Source organism: Callionymus lyra, chromosome 14 (genome assembly GCF_982586985.1).
Source record: "Callionymus lyra chromosome 14, fCalLyr1.hap1.1, whole genome shotgun sequence".
Taxonomy (NCBI): domain Eukaryota; kingdom Metazoa; phylum Chordata; class Actinopteri; order Syngnathiformes; family Callionymidae; genus Callionymus; species Callionymus lyra.
In genome coordinates this window covers 13,734,540-13,762,475 of record NC_141831.1, presented here as the reverse complement: position 1 = coordinate 13,762,475, position 27,936 = coordinate 13,734,540, and the positions used below count along the sequence as shown (strand labels likewise).

At 35.9% G+C, this 27,936-nt stretch overlaps 1 protein-coding gene across 1 annotated transcript in view; it reads left to right on the top strand.

The window, feature by feature from the left end:
• Positions 1-27,936, top strand: part of pcdh1a (protocadherin 1a) — a 125,868-nt gene that overhangs the window by 77,612 nt on the left and 20,320 nt on the right. Inside the window, exon 4 of the mRNA XM_087807654.1 lies at positions 11,989-12,205. Within this exon, the coding sequence (XP_087663780.1) occupies positions 11,989-12,205 (217 nt within the window). The remainder of the gene's footprint in view (positions 1-11,988; positions 12,206-27,936) is intronic.

The window sequence follows — 27,936 nt, the reverse complement described above, 5'->3', positions numbered from 1 at the left end:
GGGCACTGAGACATCAGCCGTTTCCTTTAACATGGGCAGAAACCCATTTCATAATATCTGAGAGACACAACTGTGATTCAATAGGAACAGTCTGGCTTCCAGCTCCAGTGAACACAATAAACTTCTAAAAGCAAGGTCTGATAAACTGGGCCACGCAGGTTTTTTTTTCTTCTTCTTCTTTGTGGAAAGGAGTGAGTCAACCGCATTGTAAAATAAATAAAATAGCGCCATGTTCTTTTGACCTCGCGTTGCACTCACTCTCCTGCTTGTTGTGATACCAGTTCTACTTCTCTTCACTCCCCTGATGTCTCTTATTTCAAAATGAAAGGTTGTTTTTTTTCACTTTACTACCTACTTGAAGTTTGCCCCCTATTTCCTATAATATCAATGCAACGTAGTCATAGACTGCTTTCTTTTTTTACTGTTCTTGTTACATTTCACAGTAATTCACTGAAGTGATCATCCTGCTTGAATCCATATAGATTTACTGACCTTTAGACATTATAATTAGATATAATTATAGCATTTTCAGTGTGTAATAATGCACTAGAATACATACATATAATAAAAATCTAATCATAATTTGTACCACAATTACTTGAATCACCTCCTGGTTAATTTCTGACTCAGTTTTTGCCTTTTCAAATAGAGAAAAATACACACAAAGAAAAAAAGAACATGTTATTATCAATCCTCTACCAACCCTATTTTTAGACTCTCTTCTGTCATGATGTCAAGATATTTATGGTTAATCCCACCAGGAAAATTGCACTTAAAACACTGCCCTACGCAATAAAAAATGTTTATTTTTATTTTTATGTACTAATAAATACAAACTATAATAAATACTAAATTATATTGATTAGAGTTTTCATGATACTTAAAATAAAATTATCTGGGGAAAGATTCAAGTATAATCAAGTCCATTTTCAATAACACAAGGATACAAAAAAGATCCTTAAATGAAAATAAATTAAAAATATGATACTTTTGGATACAAGTATTGTATCCCCATAGAACATCTAAGTACTGTTAGTTTTAAAAATGAGTAGCGTATCCAGATTCAACATTATAGTATAGATACTTTTGGAAATAGGTATTGTATCCCGATACAATGTTTAAGTCTTGATAGTTTTAAAAATGTATATGCTATCCAGATACAACATTTTAGTAACAATACTTTTAGAAATAAGTATCATATCCGGATGCAACATCTGAGTGTAGATACTTTTGGAAATAAGTTTCATATTCGGAACATTTAATTATTGATAGTTTTAAAAATGGGTATGTTATCCAGATACAATCTTTTAGTATCAATACTTTTGGAAATAGGTATCATATCCAGAAACAACATTTTAATTTCAATACTTTTTGGAGTTTTGATACTTCACAAGCATAATGTCTATTGATAATAGGGGGAACATAGTTACATTTGAAATGTGTCTCATTAAAATACGGTTTATTTTTTATAGATTAATTTACATTTTATCAAAAGGTTTTGCGCTCAATGCTCTAATTGTATTATCTTTTAAGAACTGTGAGCTTAGATCCACTAATTAGAAGAGTTAGCTTTTAACACAATGTCTATCTGTTGTTAACACAAAGTAAATTTACATGATTGAAGGATGTTCTATTCAAGTTGAAGGTTCCTAAGCCCTCCTGGATATCATGTTTAGATCTTTAGAAATGTACCAAATGTCCCGATTGCTGTTGTTACCTGTATAAAAGGTCCCACAATTTACACAATAAAGATGTTTTTTTTCTAACTCATTACACCTGAGACGTCCCTTAACAAGGCTGTAGTGAGTCAAGACAATATGGCATCCTGCCTGATTCAGAAAATAACAAAAAAAAAACGTTTGATCATGAAAAAAAAAAACAAGGCTCGCCTGTCAGTCTCCTGGAATCTTCTCAAAAGTTGATAAAGTTGCAGAGAAATCTCTTCCATCTGCATAAGTAGCATCAGCCATGGGCACCGGCGATCACTGAGCCTGGCTGGATGACAGGGCACCTGACGGCAGGATGGTGTCAGGTTGCTTTAGGGGACTAACAATGAACTGGGAAACTCTGCGCAGGATGTGTCAGCAAACACTAATGGCAGAATCGATTTGCCTCAGGAGCCACACTTTTTAAATTCTTTATGCAGCCAATAACGCCATTTCTCCCTCAAAACCCTCAACCAGCACAAAAATACGTCGTTAATTTCTCAAACAAAACGTAATGTTTTCTAAAAAAAAAAAGACATAAAGAAAGAAGGGTAAACACCGGAACTCAATCCCACCTCCGCACCAATAATAATCACTAATGTGGTTGATGAACCCATTTATTCTTGCGCACAGCTCATCTGCAGCACCTATTTAAAGTAATGATCTTTTTTTTTTTTCATTATCAATTATAAAACATTTGATGAATTCTCTATTAATTGCTCTAATCGTAAAAGCATCGATTTGCTAGCAGGATTATCGCGAGCTTAAAGTGAAGCTCTTGTTATTCAAAGTGATTATTCAACTCAATCACTTCCGTAATTATCAATGCGACCGCCTCTTTGCTTTGCCTGTTTTTTGTTTTTTTTGCGGCGCTTTTGTCTCACGGACAATTTGTTTATTGCAATGTGAGTTTATTAAAAAAGTTGGCAATGTTGCAATTGTTAATCCTACTAATAAAAGCGCTTTATTTGTAACTGATAATAAAGATTAAACTGCTCATATATACTTAATTTCACCTAAAATCCAAGAAAAATAAACTTTTATAGTGTTTTATATGGAGTGATGTGCTGATGAAGCTTCATGAAACAGTGTCATAATTTGTGGATTTCAATAGGTGGCGCCCTGAGGAGAGGTTCCATAAAATATGCTGTTAAAAGTAAAATATGGCAAAGATCTAGTGGTTTATGAAGCTTCATGAAGCATCGCTAATAATTATTAGGTGTTGTTCGGAAAAGTGTAATTTAAGCCACTTTAAGCTACTGTTGAAAATATAGACAAAGCATGAGTGTAAATGTATTTATACAATCTGGTTTGTATCCTTCTGTATATATAAATAATTTTAAAGTATAACTTAAATGTTGAAAGATTGAAAAGTCTCTGATGAATTCTAGTTCTCGTGTACTCGTATTCTCCCACACAGCCTCACATGGAATAAAAAGCACAGACAAGACTTTTCGAAAGGTCTCGGGTAAGGTTGTTTGTCGTGAAATATTTTCTGACTAAAAGTAAGTTATGTTTGGAGGTCATGCGTTTTAGATGACTCATGCTGTGGGAATCTCAAACTGGCTTATACGCTTCTAATTGAAGGTTGTTCCAAAACATTGCCACTCTAATCTCACGAAACCTTTCGACGGATACAGACACAAACAATGTATTCACATCCAAACAATTAAAATTGACTTATCAGTGACTTAACTCCATTATATTTAAATACAATATGACATTTTAAAGGGCAACGAAAGTAAAAAACTCAATTCTGACTTGTTTTAAATGTTGAAGTCTTCCTCTCCAAGATGCAGTAAGTCCCTCATCATGACCATGTTTTGAACGTATTACTTTATAAAGTTCTCACCTAAAATCCAGGCGAACAAGAGGTTACAAGAGCGCAGTTCATTATGGCGTAACGATGGCTACACTCCTCGTTCACCCAGCGATAATCACATCCCACTTTGTTAATACAACGAGTCCCTTGGGGGTGGTGCCTTCTGGGTTTGATGACGCGCTGTGACAGACATTGACGCTTGACCAATCACAGCAGAGTGAGTGTGGTTATGATAAACAACATTTTTTATCCAGCAATATGAACTGTGTCCAGTGGGCGGGGCTTAAGTACCTTTTATAATGTCAATATTTCAATGAAAATAGTTTTTTACAAAGAGACACATATTGAGGATAGAGGTACAGTATCTATTTAAGACACACTTAAATCAACACATTAGTTGCCCTTTAAACAAGCATGTTGTCAGCTTTTTTAATTTATTGTTTTATATATATATATATAAATGGGAACTTGGACCAGGCAGCGATATGAAGGATGTGTGAGCAGAGTGGGAGACAGATAGAGGTTCCAGTCCCGTGTCGTTGTAGTAAATATTTCAGAAATACCTTAAGACTGCAGCACGAGGCAATAATTCTTTGTATCTGTCAGGGCCGGGGCGGCGGTAGCCTTTTGCGAAAGCAGGCACAAAGACAAGCAAATTGTGTTACTGTTTTCACAGCATGAGGGTGATGAAAAGCGAGCTCAGCCACAGGGCTGAGCTTCTTTTTTTTTTTTTTTTTTAAATCACGTTGAGGCTTGACAAAGATATATACACCTAGGTGAGGGCATGGTGAGGGAAGTTTTCGGTGAAAGATCTGTAGGTGCTATAGTCGCCCACTATGAAGAAGAAAATGTATCATGGATAAAATAAAGTTCTGTTGCTCAGTAAAAGCCCTTTTTTATTAAACCATTTATCATTTATTGTTTTCTAATCCAACAACAATACTCACTATATATGTAATACACAATATAAGCATAAATATAAATAAAAAATAAATACATTTTAAAAAGTACAGAAAAAATGGAGTGGGTTGGATAGATGTACCTACAAAACAATAGTTTTATTTTGTTGTATAAATGTTACAACATTTGAGTATTGATACTTTTGGAAATAAGTATCATATCCAGATAAAACATTTGAGTATTGATACTTTTGGAAATAAGTATCATATCCAGATACAACATTTGAGTATTGATACTCTTGGAAATAAGTATTGTATCCAGATACAACATTTTAGTATATATGCTTTTGGAAATAAGTATTGTATCAAAATACAAGATATTAGCATTGATACTTTTGGAAATAAGTATTGTATCCAGATACAACATTTGAGTATTGATACTTATGGAAATAAGTATTGTATCCAGAAACAACATTTGAGTATTGATTCTCTTGGAAATAAATATTGTATCCAGATACAACATTTTAGAATTGATACTTTTGGAAATAAATATTGTATCCAGATACAACATTTAAGTATTACCCCTCGCCCACAGAAACTGCTATAGGGTCCTTAAGGGATTAAGCGGCACGGAAATTCGGGAAATGATATTCATCCATATGTTTACTCCTTGTACCAGGTTTCGGTATTGGTTTTCTTATAAGCCACGAACAACATGTACATGGTATATATTTTCCTTCGGTGTGATATTAAAAGAGTTACAGAGATACTTATTTCCGAAAATACCAGACTGTAGTTATTTTAGGACCCAGCCATGACATTTTGGGAAAAGTCAACATCAATAACAACTTATAACAATGTATTTCTATTGAGACATCATCCATTATTCCCACTGTATTAAGACAAGAAACATCATTACCCACAATACACAGTGTAAACAATAATGCACGACTGACAAATATCATCAGACTGTGAGGTTGTTTTTTTTCTTTCTGTCATAACCATTTTCAAGTGTAACCGAGCGTGGATCGAGACTAATATGAAGCCCGGAAAAAGTAGATAAATTCTTGTCTGTCAAATAGAATTAAATGCCATACGAGAGCTCTAGGTAGGCAGTGGATTATTGTTGTTGATTACTTCTTCAGAACCTGTCTTAGTTCCTTTCGGCAAAGCGTAACCCTGCCAAATCTACCCCCCATCTGCCTTCAGATGAGATGTGGAGATAAATGAGATGATTTTTAGTTCAGCGTAAATAGAGTTGTAAATTCATATCTTCAAGAAACCCCCCCCCCCCCCCACACACACACATACATCCTCCCTTTTCCATCCCTAAAGCTTCTTATTCCCTAACCACAGCGCAGAAACAACCCCACTCTCCCGCCTCCAGTCTCCTACAATCATATCCTTCTGCTTGTCCCCTCAAGCCAAGGGGGCCGACCATGTCTGCATGACCATCTACCCATTCCTTCTTAGACGCGTCCTCGCAAACCCCTCAGGCCCCGGCAAAGGATTTGTGTTCTGTCGAAAGGATTTTTTTTTTTCAGCTATTTATCTTTACCTAGGAAACATGTAGACCCTTTTGCAATTGATGCCTTCGGGACTATTTATAAGCAAAGATCTATATTTGAAGAACTAAATCCGAGCCAGAGAGAAGAAATGTGCCTTATATTGTGTAAAAAAAAAAGAAAAGGTTTTACCCCACGGAGCAAGTACTGTAATCAAATATTCAAATGACAGTGGCCTAGATTTCCTTAGTGTCAAGCTTATACATGTAATGCTGAAAGAAATACATACCTCTGGAGCTCATTTCTAATGACTAAATCACATCATATTTAATGAGCAGGAATCAAAGATAATCAATGGCCAAATCCCAAAGAAAGTTTGGCGTAAGTTGATTTTCAAGTTGTCAAGGCTCTTTCAATTGTATCTAGCAACCCTAAAACAATGTCAAATAAATGATCCAACGCATTTTGTTGCTGCTTTCACTTTTAAGTGATTTTAGAGATGTTAGCAAAATAAACTCTAAACAGTTGGGCAATATATCAGACTTTTATTTAAAAAAAATAAACTGTTGTCTTCCGGAGGTCCAAAAACAAATGTTTGTGGTACCCCCTGTGTTGTCTTCACCTTCACCTTCACCCCTAAGGCAACACGAGGGATACCACAAACACATTTGCTTGCAGTCTGGGTCATTTCGACCCAGATATAACCAAAAGGTCCAAAAGTTAACAAAAAAAAAATGGAGAGAAAAAAGGCTGCAAAACTAAAAAAAATGTTACTGAAATTTTGAAAATGTGATTTTTGCAGGGTATCAAAAATCTGTGAAAAAAATTTGAAATCAATAGTGTTAAAAAGGCTCTAAAAGATTGAATAAAACAAACATATTATAATAATTATAATTCATTTTATTTAAGGGTGCCTTTTAAGATATTCAGGATACTGAATTCAGGAATATGAATGAAAACAGTAAAACTATGTTTAACCTTGTATTAAGCTTTGAATAAAGTAATAGCAATAAAGTGACACTAAGAAAATAATATTTAATAATCAGTGGTGACACTATTTATACATCTTAAAAATGGCAAAATTGAAAATTTTATTGACACCATCAACGGTTTATGATCTATGTCTTGGTCTCTGATTCCGTCCTTCACTCTAGTATCCTGACCCGTAATAATGGTGGTCTCGAGACATAATGGGCTTGTGAGTATTGTTCCTGTCAATCGAAGAAACGCATGTCACAAACCTGGGCACGCCTCCTCCATGCGATCGCGGCGATCGATGGACGACCGTTGTTGTTCACATGTCATGTGTAAATTCAAATGACAGTTTCAATGAGACAAACATCTTCTGTGTCTGGGATTGGATTCACAGGATTGACGTGTCGTTAAATGGGTTTGGATGAGATATAACGTTGGTTATGACTGCAATGAATAAATATTAAATTAAATAAATACATCAGACTTAAAGACTTTTATTTGACTAAAATTGGACTATGATGCAAAAAGACAACTTGATACAAAGAAATGTTTTTATTTTTATTTTGGTATTGGTCTTCGTCTTTATCTAGAAAATATTGTTCTATAATCACCCTTTCTTAGGGCATGTGACAAGATATTCTGCGACCCTCCATTTGTTTTTTATGAGTGCAGGCAGACCAAGTTCAACGTTACATTTTTCAGGGCTTTGATCATCAATCATTTTATCATTTGTTTACCTTTAATTTTATAATAAAGATGGAAGAGATTTTTTCATCTTTTCTTTTTTTATTTAAGTATTTGATACTGAGGGAAAATAAAAGCTGCAAAACTAAAGTTTAAGTCCCAGTGGATCAAGTGAATTTTAGCGAAATTGCAAATCTGCAACAAAAACAACCTTTTTTTCATGGAACACTTTGCAAAAATGCCCAAAAAAGACTCTACAGATGGAAAGTAGGAAAAAATGCTGAGGTCAAGTTCAGGTCCCGGAAGACCATGTGAATACAGAGAAATGGTAGTGAAATTTGCAAATTTATGATTTTTCAAAGTCTTAAAAATCTCGATAAAAAAAAAAAAAAAGAAAAAAAAGGAAACCATGAACAAAACTAAATTCCATAAAAATAAAGGGAAATATTTCTGTAAAACCAAAGTTCATGTGAAGTGAATTTTGGAAAATGTGACTTATTTGACTTCTTTTTTTTTTAATCCTCAAAAATTGAAAAATAATTGCTGCAAAACTTAAACTACAATCTGTTTACGAAATAAAATGACAATCACACAAATATGGCTCGAATTCACAGTGAAACGACACAAAAAAAAAACATACATTCAACAAAATTTAAATCAAAATGTGTCAAGGACAGAAATAACTGCCGACACCCAAGTCTCCACAAGAATTTTCCTCTGGTGGCCCCCCAGGCCAGTTGACTCTGAGACCCCTGATCTAAAAGTCTCCGCTCAGGCCGACCCGACTACACGTCTTACACATCTGAACAGATATAAAAGGTAGAAACAGCTTTTGAATTTTGATTTTAAGGCTCTTAGATTGTATTAGGCGCACAATTGTCACAGCGCTCTCGTGAACATCTCCCTGGATACGTTTTCTGTCGACATACTAAAAGGATGATGGTCGCAAAGATTTCTTGCATGGATTTGTTTGCCAGAAAAGTGGTTGAGCGGTGAAGAGCCGAGACTGCTGCTATTGATTGGGGCTTGCACAGCAGAGGCAGGCCCCGGTTCTGCTGTATCAGTGCTTTCTTGGCTTTTACAAGGAATCTGTGTGTGCATGTGTGTGTGTGTGTGTGTGCATGTGTGTGTGTGTGTGCATGTGTGTGTGGGAGCAAACGACTCGAGGTTGCACGTGAGTCATCTTTCTATTGTCGATCGGTGGTAAGTTGCCATTAGTAAACTGATCTTGGGAAGAGGAAATTTAATGGTCTCCTAACTGTATTTACAACCCATTCAATTTGATAAAGGGTGTGATTGTCAACGATTTGTTCTCTGCTTTTCTGAGGTATAATATTTGAGATTTCTTTCCTCATAAGAAGGTGTGAAAGTAATGTTGGTTTGCAATGCATTGTTGTTGAATATTTTGTTGCTACAAATATTTACTGTACATCTTGTTAAATCATCTTTAGTCAAGTCAAGGGTTATATTGATGTTAGTGATGGGTTGATGATGCCTCATGAAACAGTGTGTTGAATTTAAAAAAAAGGCCACTAGATGGCACTAAGAAAAATGATATCATTTTGAAAATGATAACATATTTTGTTTAATTAGTAGATTAGAAAGCGTAGAAAACAGAGAGTTCCATCTAGTGGCTTTTCAAAATGAAGACACTGTGTTAATGAGATTCATTAAATGGGTTTGGATAAGATACTTTGTTTTTTTTTAACTAAAAATAAAAATAAAATGAACTTGACATGACTAAAATATTTTCGTTTTCTAAAGTATCAGACATCAGAACCAAATACTTTTAGTGAAAACTGGTCTATAAAGCCAAAAAGACAACAAAAACTAAAGACTAGTCCAATTTCTTTTATCATCATTTTGGTCCTTGTCTTACTCTATATCGGGAAAAGTATTGTTCTATACCAGACCTGTCTTAGTCCTAGTAGTATCTAAAGCAGGGGTCCCAAACGTGGGGCCCGTGGGCCAATTTATGGCGCGTGACATGATATTCCGCATCCCTCAATTTGTTTTTAAGAGTGCAGGCAGAACAAGGGACCCCATTTCAGTTCATTGTCAGACCATTTCGATTATTAAATTAGTAGATATGAAATAGTATAAAGAAAAGAGTGCCATCTAGTGGCCTTTCAACATTAAGACGGTGTTTCATGAGACACCGTCTTAATTTAGAATCTGTACGTTTGAAAATGATGCCAGGTTGGTAGATCAGAGTCATAATATAAATCAGAGAGTGACATCTAGTGGTCTTTCAAAATAAAGACAGTGAATCATGATACAGTGTCGTCACTACACAGATGTTTCATGAGGCCTCATCAACACTTTACTATTTGTAGGTATGTTTTGTTAAAATAATATGTGGCACTGTGTAGTGGTAAATAGTTGTCCCCCATGTTAATTTATTATCCGTGGATGTAGTGGTGTAGTTACACCAGCAGGGGGGCGATCGGTTCCTTTAGCATCAGAAGCGGAAACTTACCGTATAAGAAGTCACGTCTTCAAGCTTCACATTGTAGCGCACCGAAGAAGTCTGACGACTGTTCTTGTTACCGTTACAAAGAAACAACAAATAAATATGGCACTTGAAATTTGACTTCGCCCATCCTTCATTAAACGGTAACATATTTGTCGAGCTAGCCAGGAGGTGGCGCAAGCAGAGACGAACCTTTGGAGAAACATTTGTGAACTATAAATGTTAAAAACGATTAAACGATTTAATAAAAAAATTCATTAAAAAGTTGAAAAACACTACAAAATGAAGAGAGATGAGGAAAAGAAAAAAGAATAAACTTAATTACAGTCCTTTACAATTGGAGAAATGTATACAATTCCTACCAATGACCTGAACCTACCTCAACTGCAGTTATGCCTTATTTTGATAAAAGACAAATACATCCCATTGTTTGCCACAAATGAATACAGGAGTGTGTTGCCAATGGGTTTCATTTTATTTATCACTCATTTTTTAATCACTTCAGTTCATAAGTTCAAACCTGATCCTCCAACGCAGACGCGTTATTTCTGCCCATAAACCTCCATCTATTCAGACATCTTTACCTTATATGAGCCCCCTGAATGATAATAGTGCCACAGACTATTTAATATTTATAGAGGTTTTAATATTTAATGCTATTTTCTGACTTTAGAAAAGTGAACTTTAGAGGGCTTGCAAAATTTAGACAGTGGGCCTAAACAGTTCAGTCTTCGGCTTAATTGCAACAGGATCATTTGCCCTGCAGGCATCAATAAAACAAGGAGAGTATGACAGGATTTTGTTCCTGCTACAGTGTCGCACAGTAGCTTTGCTGTTGCTGTGCATGTTTTCTAGTGAATTGCAAAAGAAAAAAAAAAACGTACTTAACTTGGAATGATTGATTTAAATTGACAGTCAGATTAAATAGAATGCAATTCTCAAACTTAAATGAGGAAAGCTGTTGGAAAATGCGACAGAAATAAATGCCAACCGAAATGATTCTTACATTTAATTAAGTAAAAATTGCTAGAGTATTTGCAAATATAATCCCGGGTGAGGCAGTGTAGAGCTGTGCCTCATATTTGACAATACAAACTGGGCTAAATGCACATGTCTGTTCCTCAGCATATCATCAATATGAACTTTACATAAATATTTGTGATACAGCATGACTCTCTACTACAGTCTATGTCTTAAATGTATGTGTGATAGAATTTTTTCTCAATAAAGTACAGCAAAAAGACAGCAGGTGAGGCACAGCAGTACTATATCTCACCACAAGGGTCCAATTTTGCGTTGTCTTTTTCTTAAAACTTTGATAATCAATCCTTATTAAAATGGATTGAAAGTACCAGAATGTAAATTGTATCTACTATTTTTCGGGTCAAAAGATTATATATTTCATTCTAATAAATGTGTATTTCAATCTAAAAATCTAATTTCATCATAATATGCAAACCTGGCCGACATGTAATACGTATCGCATACGGAAACGCAATATTGTTAAAAAAAAACGAACAGTTTGTGATTTAGTTCAATATCAAGTCTGGTTCTGCTTACGGTTTTTGCCTTCTAAAAGGATGTTTTTACTCACCACTGTCTCATTGTTGATTCGATAGCATTTGTTTTTATTTTCTCCATTTTGTTTTTTCTTATTCTGCAAAGGATTTTGAAGTAACATTGTTATGACTTTACTCTTTATATCTAATTGAATTGAATCTAAATTAAGCCGTTTTTAATTTAATTTTAATTACTTTAAATGTTCCCAAATGTTGTAAATTACATCTTGACATTTGTTTTTATTCACGTCATGTTTTTTTTAATGAAGAATAAACTCTTGAATTGCAGCTCACAGAGTCACAGCGGACATGACTATTCATTACTAAATGCGGCTTTAAAGACATTTATGTCGTTTCCCTCGCAGCATCCTCATCGGCGAGTGACCTTCTCCACCAACCCGGTGCAGGACCTGCAGGACGTCTCGCAGCACAGTTACTATGACAGCGGCTTGGAGGAATCCGAGACGCCGAGCAGCAAGTCTTCGTCTGGTCCTCGCATCGGACCTCTGACCCTGCCCGAGGACCACTACGAGAGGACCACTCCAGATGGCAGCATCGGCGAGACCGAACATCCAGAGAACGGTTCGTTGACAATCCATTCTGTTGTGTTTTGTTTTTTTTCGCGTTGAATATGCATGTTTACGGCCAATTTTTCCAATGCGTGTTAATGTGTGTGTTGGCGCCGCCGATGTGTTTGTGTACTCTGTGGTCATCTCTTTGCGGGGCACGACGTAGCACCTGTGATGTTGCGATGCTGCATTTGTGGATGAGCGTGTCAGATGTTATTGGTTTTTAAGCAGATCTGTGTTTGTGCGGCGCTGAAGTTAACAGTGTCTCCGTCCTTCTCATCAGCAGCTCCTCTGTCAGACATCCTTAATGACCCTCTCTCACCACAGCGCTAATTAAAAAGCCCAACTAATGGAGCATTTGCCCTCTAAATAAATCTGAACCATGACATCTGCATAGTCAACACTGTGTTTACTCTGAGCCATTTCTTGTCTCCAGTCGAGATACTGGAGATTTCCTCTTTTTTTTTCTTTTAAGCACACAAATCGAATGTGAAAACACAAAAACAAGACATAGGGAGAAGAAAGACACTGCTAAGTAGGCTTACCAACGTTTCAGTCATCGATAGCAATACTAGGAAATGTTTTCAATACTATGGTTATGAAGAAAAACTTGCTTTTACTTTGAAGTACACAACTTTATTAAATGAAGAAAACCAACAATGATTTCACATTTTAAAGAGTGGTGATAGTAACAGTTTTCACATATAGTAGAATGAAATATAACTTGAGCTATGCAATATTTAAAATATGATGTATTTATTCTTTTTATACCATATTGCACTATTTTTAACTTATTAATATTTATACTGTTATATACATTATTACATGCAATATTTAAAACGCTATTTATTTATTCTGTTTTTACTATATTGCACTATTTTTAACTTATTAATATTAATATTTATACTTTTATATACACATTCACTCTGCTGTGTTTCTTAACGGTTGCCAAACAATGCTATTTGGTTGCCAGTTTCACTGCTATCTCTTCTGTGCAGACAATAAAAAAAAAGGCTAAAAAGTCTAACTAATAAACATTCAGTGTTGAGCAGCCTTCAAGTACTATAACAAATCTATTCATTTGTTTTACAAGTGTTTAATTTAACATCAAAACCTTCAATTATTATACCTCTTAACAGTATTGATGAGCAGCCTTCAAGTATAAAAAAGAACAATATTGTTATAGTTTCTTTTGCCTTTTAAAAACCTCTGTGACTTTTTGCTGTAGTTTGTGACTCTCTTGTGTAATCCAAAAGATTCTGTAAAGGAAAAAATTCCTTTTTTATTTCAAATAACACGAGTTCAGCAACCCTCAGAAATTATACACGGACGTCTGTAGTTGCTTTCGTGAAGCTTCTCTCTGGTTCAAAAAACAAGCGTGTGTTCCTTGTTAGTTTAATGTGAAATAAGTTATATCCAACTGAAATTACCTTGAACTCTTTAAACAAGTCTTTCAAGTGTTTGTTGGTTTGAAGTGCTTCCCCCGGTTTTCAAGGATTCATAATTACCCCACATTTATCTGCCATGAATTCAAAGTCGTCTTGTTTTAACTCGAAATAGCAGAAGCCATTTTTTTTCATAAGTGGCACTTCAGTCAAATAAAGTTTGGATTGTATGGTTACACAGTTAAACCCTAAAACCACGAAAGCCTTTTTCAGTTTTTACTCAAAAGTAATTTTCATATTGATGACATTTCTAGTGGGATTCCTGTGCGAAAGACAGATGACATTTTCAAAGCAACAACATTTTGTTCTTTTTTCTGGTCTCGCTCTTTTATTATTTAATTTGTTTTATTGGAACCTTGTTTTTAGTCAATAGAGAGTACAAGGGGGACAGAAGATCCCATGAAAAGTTAAAATACGTCCAATTATGAGGAGATTTAAACCATATTTTACCAAGTAAGAGAAGAGTTCCAGCTCCTTTTTTGAAATTATAAGGGGGTCAAATAGGTTTCAGAAGACTTCGCTGAAAATTAATCATGTCCAATTTCAATTAAATGTATATTTAATATGTTTTAAATAAGATTGATTTCAATAAATTCCCAATTATAGGGCCCATAATCCACCTGACTAATACTAGTTTTAAAAATATATTTTTACTTATTTCATTCAAGTAGTATTTTTATTTTATTTTCATCTTACTTTAGCTAAAGCAAACCTACTCAATCAGGCAACACAATGTATCAACCTAGTAGCGACATACATTGGTATATAATGGTGAACAAAACTTCCTATAAAGCAAAGTGAGTTGAGTACGGTGGTGAATCATGCAGCCATTTGCATTTTTGGCTCAAACGTTTCCAGCACCGAGGCGCCAGATCCCGGGCTTTAACTGCCATTCAATGGTCTGAGATTCATAATAGCAACTGTGCTACATTAAGCCAGCAAATATAATCCATTACCTGACTTGCTAGACAGTTGGGAGAAGTGATTCACATGGTGTATTTTCACTTTTTTTTATTCGACTCTGAAATTCATTGGCCTGTGGATTTATATGTTGTACATGGCAGTTTTCTCACTTTTTTTTCGCTTAGAATATTCCACTGTCCCACATGAGTTTATCCAAGGATATTGATTTCATGGAACGCGCTCCTCATAGAAGCAAAAAAGTCAAAGGAAAATCGTTGAGGTGCTCTCTGTATGCCTTATTGAGAGGAGAGTAAAGCACTTTTCCCAAACCATCGGGCCGTCGAGCCAACATTAATAATGAAGTCGGAGAGGCGTTTATTTTAAAACAACCAGATTTTCTCAGATTGAGTTTTAGTCTTTGTCTATAGAAACTATGGCTGCAACTGACGACTATTTGAGATTTTTTGAAATTCAGCATTAGCTTGCTTAAATTATGGGAACAAATGATAATGAACAAAAGAGAAAAAAAGAGTACTTCAATGAGAAATGTACTGTCATTCAACTTTGCTGATGCTTTAGACTAAAACCTTAACCTATACCATAGAGCATCTGCTCCTCTTGCATAAAGGCATCTGTTGGGATTTAACCCTGAGACAGCTGGTTGTTAGATATACAGATATATAGTGTTCTGGTCATGAGACCATGAGTCATCGGTTGAAGTGACGGTGACAGTTGTTCAGAGCAACGAAGAAGAAGTCTCTGTGATAAATGCCACAAAGAACTCGACAACAGCTCTACGCTGTATATATGTTGAAAAATCTAGCATAAAACCGAGTCGGGAAATACGAGGCATAATCCAAAACATTAACTGGTTAAATGAATGTTTCCTTTTTTTTAATAACTAATTAAACATATTAAAATAAGCACACAACCTTAACTCTAAATTATCACAGAGCACATAGACGTAGCCAGTACAGATACAGTAAGTAAACACAAGCCATAAAAACAGCTAATGTGGAAACCGGCGCAAACAATAACAATAAAACTCAAATTGTATCCCACTTCTTTTGGCGAATGTTGTCTTTAAAAATTAACTAAATTGAACTAATTAACTAAATTAATTAAATTCAAGATTCAAGAGCAGCTTTAAATCACCATTACATATAGATATATATACATCGTATTTTCTGTGGTTGTGGACGTCTAAGGAATTGGTTGTGATAACAATTTTGAAGAGGGTATAGATAAAAAGAAGAGGGAATGGAGGGAATCATCCTCCGAATGGCATTTACGTATGTATTTTACTTGAATTGCATGCATTTACTTTAAAATACATATTGCGGTAATAGCTTTTTGTCGACAACCTACTTGATATGTCAATGTGATTTTTTTTTTCTCGGTACATACATAACTCGTGAAAATTCAGATGCTGTCATTGTCTTCCGTCAGCCCCAGATGGAACCGTATTGTTGCAGAGAAACCAACAAATTCCGATAATAAACTGGTAAAGAAAAGAGTAGAACTCGAAAACCTGAGGGAATATGTGTGTGTAAAGCTGTTTAAGTATTTAATATATACATATACTCCATTGAGCTTCAGAAACTCACTAGTTCATTAGCAAAAGCCAACATTCCCTTTTCCCCCAATTAGTGAACTTCACTGTGTCTACTAGTTTACTTATAATCCCAACTGCACTAGTCAAATAGTGGTTCCTAAATTGAATACTAATTTAAAATCAGTCCATTAGTTCCAGGAACAAACGTTAATGATCATGTTGGAGGATTTTTTAATTTTTAATTTTATCAGTCCAAAACAATAACTAACGAAACAATCCTCTATCAAGTCGTTTTTAATCAATTTCGAAGACCTTTAACAAAACAAACAAATATTATAGTGATTGCACAAGATTTATTAGATTTAATTTAACCGTTTTGGTTCAAGAAGGGTTTAGCAGTTACTGTGCTGTCTAGTATTCTAGTATGGAAGCACCACAGAGACCTAGAACATTAAATATTAAACAGACCATAATGAAGATTTTAAGTTGTACGTCTTCAGTTATAAATGAGTCCCAAAAGACCAGAGCCCTGATCGACCAATACGAGATTGGCTTTACACATTGGAAGTCCAGTTCTACTTCTGTCCAAGTCGAAAATTCCATTTCCATCGGCATTCCAGTCAGGAAATTAAACGCTTTTCTCGCGCATCTTATGGTGTAGCTTGTGTTTATTGGTTTACCTATCTTTAGAATTTAGATCTGTGTCAAAGGCTCTTTCTTGTCAGTAGTCGGGGGTCATGGTCATAGGGTTGAAGGGATAAAAAAATGAAATAATGGCTATTTATGTGGCTGAGATTTAAGATAAATGGGGGGTAAGAGTCCCTGACGTGGTGGGAATGTTGAACAGATGATCCAAGAAGACTCAAGTTAATGTGAATCTCTGGGAATTAAAGCTAAAATAAGAATTGGACAGGAAAATCAAAAGCGACAAGAATTCCTCCCCAGTTGCACCTGAACAGTGACGTGATGTCTTCTTGATATAATTTGACTGACGGGTTGAGGGGTTATGCTGGCGTGCTGCTTCATTCATTGCCGAGGAGATGAGTGACGGGAGGAAATAAGAGGGGGGCCATGATGTGTCACTCTATTGAAGTTGGATAAAAACAAAATTTGATGAACTCCAGACGGTGCTGACAATATCGACAGTGACTAATGTTCGGTACCACAAGAGATACCTTGACATTGTGAAGAGCTTTTAATGGCCTAAATTAAGAAACATATTCTTCCTCGCAACAATGTCTTTGCTTTTCATTATTCAGGCCTTACTTTCCTTTCATCCCGAGGATCATGATTCACAGTATCCCGGCACCATAATAGCATCAAATGCTTTTGAACCACCTGAACTGTTCCTTCTACGTGTGAAGAAACTTGAATGATGGAGTATCTTACAGGTGACTCAAGTCCTCAATGTATTTCTTCAAACTCAGTCTTGTATGTTAAGCCTTGCATCTTTTCTCATTTCTTTCTACGTGAAAAGTCTTCAAATATACTTTGGATCTAGAAGGGAAGTCTTCGCTCTCGCATACGAATCTCTCAAGTAAAAGTGACTTTTTCCTACATGCTACCTTGTATTTCTTGTTATATTAATGAGGTCAGCACTATATGAAGTGATATTCCATGAATCAAGATTAATGTGAACTTGCTTTATGTGAACTTTCAGAATTTTTTAAACATTGGAAATTAACTTTAAAGATCAAATAAATTGTGAAAATGTCATCCGTCGCACCTTCTTTTAACAATTTTCAAAGCACCAGCAGGCATCTAGAAATCTATATTGAGGCTTTTTTTTGTTTTATGACAGTTGGCAACTTATCTTGATTTTGATATACTTGGTGACCTTTAAAAGTGGGTTAACCTATCACTATGATCGTTTAGAAAACTTTGAAAACAGGAGAAAGTGTCAGATCAATTTTTCCCCACCGTGAATGATATATAGTCTATGGAAAGCTTCAACGATTTTAGGAGAAACGATGCTAATAAACCAGATTGAGCGCGTGTAGTGACCAGATTGGACACGAAATTGAAGTAATACAAATGATTAAAAACATACAAAAAAAACAACAGACATAGACATAAACCATAAGTCAGACAAGACATAAATAAGAACAGATGCCACAGTAAATAAATCAAACTCAACAAATTCTATGATAAAAAAGACAACAGTGATCAACACACACATATAAAAGAAGTAATACATACAGAACAAATGTGTACAGAGGTTCAAAACAAAGCTCAGAGAAATGCACAAGGAACTATAGAGAGGTCAACACTTAAAAGTATGGACAATCTGACACCACGGACTGGTACAAGGAAATTAGTTGGAGCTTGTGTTTTTGACTTATTTGTTATTATCGTTCAATTAAAAAACAGAAGATCCGGGGAGCACGTGAAAAAAATAATCAAAATAACAGAAAATGACGAGGAGCATGACAATTAACCGAGTCAGTACTTGTTTTATAATTTACGCAGTGAGAACGTGACTCAACTCCTGTGAAATCTCGCCAGCCATTCTTGTGTGAGGTTCGCACCTGTATGCAATCATTTGCATCGGCTGGTGTGAATCAGAAAACCATTTTGATTACAGTGCTCTTTATTTTAATGGACTCTCATCATAATCACTGAGCTTTCTAATTATTTCTAAATTGGTAACTTCAGACGGCGTGAAAACTGTTATCTGTGACGTGTGCTGGAAAAAATTACAATTTGTCCTTCAGTTTTTACACAATAAAGGATCTGATTTTGATTAGCAAACTTGACAATAGTCCAGAACGACGAATCAGATACGTTAAGCAGCTGCATTTATCCCTGGAGAGTGAAAATCATATGATTGTGGAAACAAAGGAAACAGGAGCTGAGGAAAAAAAAGATAAACTTATCTTGAAGGATTGATTCTTTGTCTAAATTTTGTTTTTAACAAATTAAATTGCCACTTAAAATACAATAACTCTTGTTTGTTCCTTGTATTCTCACTTATGCAAAGTAATTGTGTTGTTCTTTTATTGTTAGTTTTACGAATAACTGCAGCTTGAAGTAGTCTAAAGCCTTATTCGCACCGGATAAGTATTACCTGGGGACCTCGGTGTTTTGTAAAGGACCCCCCCTACTTTGTGTTATTTTAAGTGCATTCACACAGGATAAGCGACATCTGTAAAATAGTGATTTTCACTGACATTACCTAGAGATACAGATCTAAAAAGGAACGCAATTACTGAAAGAGAAAGTTAGTGTCACCAAGCGTTCTTCGTTTAGAGAAGATAAAGTGGACGACCGTTTATTTTCTTTCGTTTCTCTCCCCAACTTATGCAGACGCTCACAGCGAGAGTGCCGGCCTGAACATAAATGTATATATTACAATATTCTTACAGAAGAGACACGGTCTGTTACAGTAGTGTAACCAAGTGTATTTTTGTGGGAGACAACAAGGAACTTAGTTTGTAGCTGTGCTGCGCGCACGTCTTCTTTAATTTTGTCATGTGGAAGACACCCCCAACACCAACAAACTCGATGTACTTCCTTCTCAACCCCTTCAAAATAAAACAGCGGAAGAAAATATTAATGCAATGGCGAGTGCCTAGAAGTCCGTTACAGTAGCATATCTGCCGCATTCAGAATTACAAACACAGACATTCGGATTCACACGGGATTAGTATTATCACCTGACGTCTGTGTTTGGCGATTTACAGTAGGTAATTTGCGGCAGAATTTTTACATTACAAATCACAGACATGGCGCCTTCACACGGGATTAAAACTCTGACATTCTCCGCAATTATTACAAATAACCAGAGGTCCCCAGGTAATACTGTGCGAATCGGACATTAGACAGTGGTCCGGGGACCAGTTACGGTCTGTGAGACATTTGTTACTGGGTCACAGAAATAAAAAAAAGAAAATTACTGCCTAAAAGGTGTTTTATTGAGAAAACTAAAAAATTGTGAACTCAAGAGTTCCTATATATGAATATATAAATAATATTTAACACAAACATGCTCACACATTGGCACAAAGTCATTAAAAGCGAGGAGACACACACATTCAGCAACCCATCGTCAGCATACAATCAAATATACATTAATTAAAATGGTAGTTTTTTTGCAGGTCATGCTATTGTATTTTTACTTTTTTCTATTATAAATAATAATAAACGTCGCTTTGTGAATATAATCCTAAAATGTAAATAATCTGTGGTACAAAAAAGGCTGGGGACCCCTGAAAAAAGTTTATCCAGCTGTTTGTCTATCATACACATATTGGTTAATTTTTTCTTTATCAAGTTAATATACATTGTATTGTTTTGTCTTATTTTAATTTATTCCTACTTTGAAAAACAAATACAAATATGTTACTGTCATTTATTTTGTGTAGTCATACATTTGTAAACAACTACAATAATGTTTGTATACATGGTTCTACATTTCTGCCCCTTAATATTAACAAAAAGAGCTGAGATTCTGTAAAATTGTTTGCAAACTCACCAAAAGAGCCAACAGTTCAAAACGTACCACGTATCTATTTACTACTTTTCCAGTGCTCTTTAATTATCTTTAGGTAATACAACTGCAACAACAGCAACATGGTGAATAAAGTCTCACAACTCATTAATATAAACTAATAAAGACCTTCAGCGTTAATAGAATTGTGTTGTTCAACGGTGGCATTAGATTATGTTACAGCACTTATCATCCGAGAATGTTTATATGAAACACTTCAGACGCGATGAGATATTTCCTCCAAGAGCAATTATTGTCCCGATTGCTTCATAGTTATATTGGCTGTGGCTTGAAAAAAAGAACTGACAGGACACAGGTGGACTGAGGACAGGTAGTGGCGTGTGCTTCCCCCGACACTATCGCGACAACAGATTATAGTCAGGGGATTGAGATGGCCGCCTGCCCAGCTTGAAGGCTGGTGCCCATCTTTCTCTGTGCAGACTCATTTTGGGTTTTTTAAGGGAGATATAAAATGAAATAAATGACATTTGCATGATAATGAGCTTCTTTAGCGATGCTGTCTGATTTCTCAAGCCTTAGATCTCACCGATGATGCATGTAGTGTTATATATTTGTTCCTTTTGAACTCCTGTCAGGGATTTGCCTTTGCCTTCAAAGCCTGCCATATCGCTATCACACAACGTACCGTCTCTTTAGCCATTACCGTGTCAACACCAAGGTTCCCTTTGAATAATTATTTGTCTGTATTAGGATAAACGTCGTAAAAGCAGAGGGATGTTTTGAAGGCAGATAGCAGGCACCCATTGAGTATTTTGGGATTAGGCTGCTGCAGGGGTAGATCCTTTTTCTGATGGATGTCATTCTGATTTAGCCCACCTTTTCAGACCTTATCATCAGGTTTAAGATCATAGAGGAGATTCTAAGCTTCTTCCAAATGCCTATATTCTTTACCTAATGCATTTTTAACAGCTTTACTGTAAGGCCATTTCAAATTCATTGTTTCATGGAATCCCCCCTTTTGGACAATCCTAAACTTTCACATATGAAAAACCTGAATAATTATAATAAACATCTTTAAACATGTTAGTTATCAACACTGTACACTTTTGTGTGGATAGAAAGACTTGAAAAAACATGTTGTCTGTTAACTTTCGCCGCACTGCTTGCCACACGCACTAGAGTGCTACGGTGCATTCAAGAGTGTATTTATTGTAACAAAAGGCAAAACACTCAGATGGGTATTCAGTTCTCTGAACACACAAAAAACACATTCTAAAATCCATAATTTAATATTTGATAATTATTTTATTTTTAATAACGCATGTATCATTTAGTTTAAATTATTAATTATTACATTCTACATTTTTTTTTACAAATATTTATTTATGTCCCTTTTATTATAAAATCCATCAGCGCTTCCTCAATTGTCATGCAGAAGTCGATCTTATCTTTCAGTAGTTGAACTTGTTCTGAATGCATTCAGCTGTAGTTTTTCAAAACATAAATGTTAAAATACTTCATTGCTCTTAGCTTTGATGAGGGAAAATATTTTATAATTCACAATTTTAGAAATCAGGGCAGCCTATTATGGGCCTGTACATCAGTCATGAGTGTTGTTTAGTTCGACAACATTTGTTTTGAACGTCATTTCGTTTTATATTGTGCATCATTTTCTTTAAATGCAAGTGCCATTTTTCACCAATTTTTTTTTAAATTATTCTTTAAAGCATTTTGAAAACTTTTGCCCATCCCAATGCAAAGTTAAGTAAGTTTAATTTACCCTTGTGTTATCTCTGGGTCCAGTTGACCCTGAGGCCGGAATAAACAAATGTTGTCGTACCCATAAACATTTGTTTTCGGGCCTTTGGGTCACTTTGACCCTGACATAACACAAGGGTTAGGTACATTTTTTGTGTTTCCGTTTCATGCCTTGGTAAAGTGGTCTTTTGGTTTTCAGTTCTGGTCAATAATTTTCATTGTGGTGCATCCCTAAATAGCACTGGTTATAATTATACTAATCATAAATCCACGTTTGTGATTGAGGCTGTCAGACTTCATCACCCATAGTTATGCCCACTGGCTGTTCTATAAATCAGTATCTATGTCAGTCTCCCTCTGACATACCAACTCTGGCGCCACCACCCAGAGCAGGAACAGGTCATGGTTCTGGGTTTTTTCTGAAGTCGTCAGTAGAAAGAAAGAAAAAAATGTCCTCAGATTCAGTCCCCCCCAGGCCTGTTGTCATGAGTAATAGGCCTATAATTCTGATCTCATTCAAGCACATGCATTGTGTTTCACTCACATCAGCCACGGCTGTTTGTTACCCCCCACTTGTTTTGTAATTTAATCACACGGCAAATAGGTCAGCGAAAGAACCCAACTGGAGCAGAATTAAACTCTAACCTGGAATCGCGCTGTGACACCACAGACAATGGTGCACCCATTTACCAATGACCTTACGGGACAGTGCAGCCCAACACCAAATGATGACGGAGTGTCAAGGCACCTTTCAAGCCATTATGGATTTCTTTCTTCTTTTTTTTTTTTTCTTTGACCAATTTGAATCGGAAAATGTGCTTTCGCTTGCATGATCCCGAACAATGTGACCTACACACTCATTCCAAACTTTGGCCTGGCAGATTGCAATGTTCATCAAACAACTACAGACAGGCCAGACCTTTGAATGAGGCAATGTGAGAGAAAGGACAGAGCATGACAGCTCTGGCCATTAACGCTAGCAAAGTATGAAATTGGCTTATTGTCTTTTAGTGTGAACCGACAGTTAATTATGTGGCAAAGATTACAACCAATTGTAAAATCTAGATTGAAACAGAAAAGAACCCCCATTATCACACTAAATCTAACCCTCTATTCAATTCCGCAATGCACATGAAAGGGATTTCTCCACAGTTTCATCATTCTGGCCAACTGACTCGCACACTGGGTTATTACTGGAGACTGCACGGTTTTGAAAACTGGAACCTGAAGGTGAAGTTCAAGTCAGTGTTCTATAATGTTGTTGCAAGTAAATATTAGGTTGCCGTAAGCAAAAAGACAACTGGTCCGTTTTTTTCAATAATCAAAAGGTTAACATAAGCAGCAATCTCACAGAACTTCCTAACATCTTTCATTATTAATAGACAATATTGAGTATAAATCGTTGTAAAAATATTGGTTTGGCTTCACACAGACGTGTCACATATTTTAACATTATGGCAATACCATTTGTCGATGTTTAAACATTTCTAAAAGGAGAGTGCACTTGTATTATCGTCCTTACCAAACAGTTATTATAAAAGTAGAGCTCTATAACCTTCCTTACCAAAAAAGTAACAAGAAAAGTAGAGCTTTATCCGCTTCCTTTTCAAAAAGTTACAAGAAAATTACAGCTGCATTAGCTTTCTTACCAAACAGTTATATTAAAAGTAGAGCTATATTAGCTTCTTTACCAGAAAGTAACAAGAAAAGTACAAGAAAATTACAGCTGTAATAGCTTCCTTACCAAACAGTTATATTAAAAGTAGAGCTATATTAGCTTCCTTACCAAAAAGTTAAAAAAAAAAATACAGTCTTATTATCTTCCTTAACAAAATGTTGAAAGAAAAGTACAACTGTATCCGCATCCTTATCAAAAATGTATAAGGAAATTACAACTGTATTAGCTTCCCTACCAAACAGTTATATTAAAAGTAGAGCTATATTAGCTTCCTTGCCAAACAGTTATATTAAAAGCAGAGCTATATTAGCTTCCTTACTAAAAAGTTATAAAAAAATACAGCCGTATTATCTTCCTCAACAAAAGTTTACAAGAAAAGTACGGCCTTATTAGCTTCCTTACAAAAAAGCTACAAGAAAAGTACAGCCGTATTAGCTTCCTTACTAATTCAGATAATTTTATAGGTAAGATTGGTACATGCCAATTATTATTTCAAGACTCATATTTGGTTGGCCCTGTTTTGATGCTGGTGGCAAGGTGGTTAAGAAAATATCTTAGTCTCTCGCTCCTCGTAAATTTCGGACATTTGTCTATTCAATTACTGGACGAAAAATATAAGCTAAAATAAAGTTTTCCATCAATGTTTCAATGTTTTTTTCTTTGGTCCTACTTGTTTGTCGGTAAAGTCTTTCGTCCAGAGGCTGTTTTGGATTAAACGATTAGCTGCCTTTAAATGCACCACTTTCATCGCAATAAATGCATTGCAAATTCTTCATAAAATAAATAACATTCAGATAAAAAAATTTAACCCAATATGGTGAGTTTAAAGCATCATTTGTCTTTTAATCGTCCATCAAATCCAATCTACTATCCCTGTCTGGCCTAATTATGTCTATTATGTTACCAGTTCCTCAAGCACTTGCAAAGTATGTTTGAACAGAAGAAAAAAAAACACTACGTACTTCATCGCTCAAAGCCCCAGGTAAACGTTATGCTCTTGGGATGGTGTCGCTTTTTTTTTAGACAGAAGTTATGTTTTTTTTTAATAGATAGAGGAAGTTGTTTAAAGGAGAATACTTTTCTTATATGCTTGAGGCTATTTTCAGTTTAGAAAAAAAAAACGTGCTCATAAATATACTTAATTTGATCCAGTTCGATGGATCCAGTGGTGTGTCAAGTAATTGGAGTACGAAAGATGAGGAATAAATCAATGAATCTAAAACCTTCTCGAGAAGAGTTGCATGAAAAGATATACGCAAACAAAGTAGGAGAAAGCACAAATCGTTTTTTGATTCCGTTGAATTAGGAACACAGACATTCACCAAGTCCTCTTTAATTTAATTGAGATCAGCACAGGCTTCAAGGCTCTTATCTTCATCCATTTTATAAGGATAAAAACCTGATGAGGGTCCTGAATTTGCAGCTGAAAGAAAAGTACATGCATATAAGCACACATTAGGCTTCATAAATAGTGCTTTTAACACCACGCCGCCTCTGCAAATGTCTGGTTTTAGCACTAAGCCTGTAAAATAAATGAGCGAGCCAGTGTGCCTAAGCCAGTGTCCCTAAGCTTTAGATGCGCTCATGTATTACTCCAGCAAAAGTGGAGGCTCTCTGTGCTTTGCCAAATAATTGGACACTGGCTGCGCTTGCTGTGCTGGTAAGCAACAGTTTAGGATTTTTGAAGGTACACTTTATAAAGACAAATAGGGGGCAGATGGTTTTTAATTAGCCCGGTGTCAGTAAAGATATGCACGACTGGTGTCCAAAGGATCCTTAGTTTTAAAAAACGTACAGGATAGTTGCTGGAACTGATCCCGACAGCAGCGGTTGTTGAGCCCCGCAGGGTACGCCCTGGCAGGTAGACCGCCGCGGTGTGTGTGTGGGGGGGGCGAAGGCTGCTCAAGCCAGCATCAGAAAAAAAAGCCCCCCAGGGCCGTCTTTCCATCACAGTGTGATGGGGACAGAGAGACACGGAACCATCTCTAACTAGTGTTCTGCCCTTCAATGATGGATGGTACTAGAGGGACAAGAGTGGTACTGTATGGGTTTGACATGCATTTCCTTATTTCTAGTCACAGTGGAAAAGACTTGCTTGAAGGCTTTTCTCTTAGCCTTTGGAGAATATCTCCAAATTCAGTGGTGTTCAAGGACCATAAAAGCTCAATGAGGACTGAAAAAAAGAGACTCTCCACACAAATGGAATGTAACAGTACGTTTCAGAGAAATCGAAAAAAATATCCTCATGGAGGAAAATCAATTCCTAATTTGCGCCTCGTGTTAAAATGTTATGCCATGCGTTCAATATTGCACAAGCTTGAAGGATGAGGATTTACATATCCTCACGTAACTGATTACGTCAGAATGTTTTATTCAAATGTGCTATTGGTACATCTCCATGCATGCTTGCAATTTTCTGGGTTTTCGAAGCATCAAGGCTTGTTTATTCAAAGGGAATTAAAAACTCTCCTGACTCTATCACATGTTTTAAATGTTGAAGGCTTCCTCTCCAAGTTGCAGTAAGTCCCTCATCATGACCATGTTATAATGTTCTACCTGGTCTGAAATCTGAGCAAACGAGAAGTTACGAGAGCATAATCCATTACGTTATAATGAGCCTCACTTCTCCTCGAGCCATCTGTAATTACTCCCCACTTTGTTTATAAAATGAGTCCCTTGGAGTAGCTATGGTTCTGGTAATCTCCCCAAAAAATCAACCTTTTTTCAGTGGGCGGGGCTATAGAACATTTTCGAATTCAAATATTTTAATTAAAAGAGAGTTTTGTACAAACGGACACATTCTGATGAGTAAAAAAGAGGTCCAGGATCAATTTAAGAGACAAATAAATCAACAGATTAGTTGACCTTTAAACAAATACAGTTAGCTCTCTCTGCTCCACACACTGATGGGAGTAGGCTGTGACCCAGTGCACCAGCTCGCCATCACATGCAATTTTACCAGCAACTTCCTAGCCACAAGCCAAACACTCGTGGCTATTATTAAGTCACCACTGGTTTCTTTTGCCTGATAAATAGAGAAATATATGGATGTAAAATGTATAGGTCATAACAGCGGGTGACTCCCGCTTAAAGCAATGATATGTATTTCTTTTTTCACTTACCCTTTGGGTAACTCCCTCTCAGATGGGTTTGTTGCAAGGCCTCGCCACTTGTCACTCATGTTGATGAGCTGTCTGCTTTGAGACTGTATCTAGCCTGGAAATGAGCTACCCATCACACACAACCACCAGAGGCGGTGAGAAGCAGATGGAGGATGCTGCCATAAAACTGCAGGGACACAGACACTTACACTTGTTTTGCATTTGCTTTATGTTTTGCTTGTTTTTATTAGGATCCGGGGTTGATTGTTGCTATCGCGGTGCCTTTTTTTTTTTTATACTTGATAGCTTCCGTCCATATTTGAAAGAGAAGCTGCAAGCTGTCATTGTAAACTGGAAACTGAGAATTTATGAAAGAAAAATAATCCAACATGAATAAAATAAGCTCTATTAATGAAGTGAGCATGCGATGGTTTGAATCTTTTATTGTACAGATGCCCCAGGGTAGTATGTTTGCTACAAAACAATAACACATTTTGAGCCGTTTCCAATTAACTTATTCAGAAATCAATTCACTTTGCTTGTGAAAACGGATTTATCAAACCCAAGAGGTGGACGAGAATTGCATCTTCTTAACACCTCTTTTGCCTTTTCTAATCAACAGCGTACTTGATTCTTTTTTCATGACTCACTCATTGTCCAAGTGGTCTATTCTGTCTTGTACTTCATGTTCTATTTGAATCAATTTTCGATTTTGAGTCTGTGTCAAATTCTAATCATGGGCGTGGCAACTAAAAATTGCGTTATAATTCAAATTTTACTTATTGTCCATCCATCCATCCATCCATCTATCCACCCATTCATCCATTTACCATCATGTGGACTAAGGGTTGGGA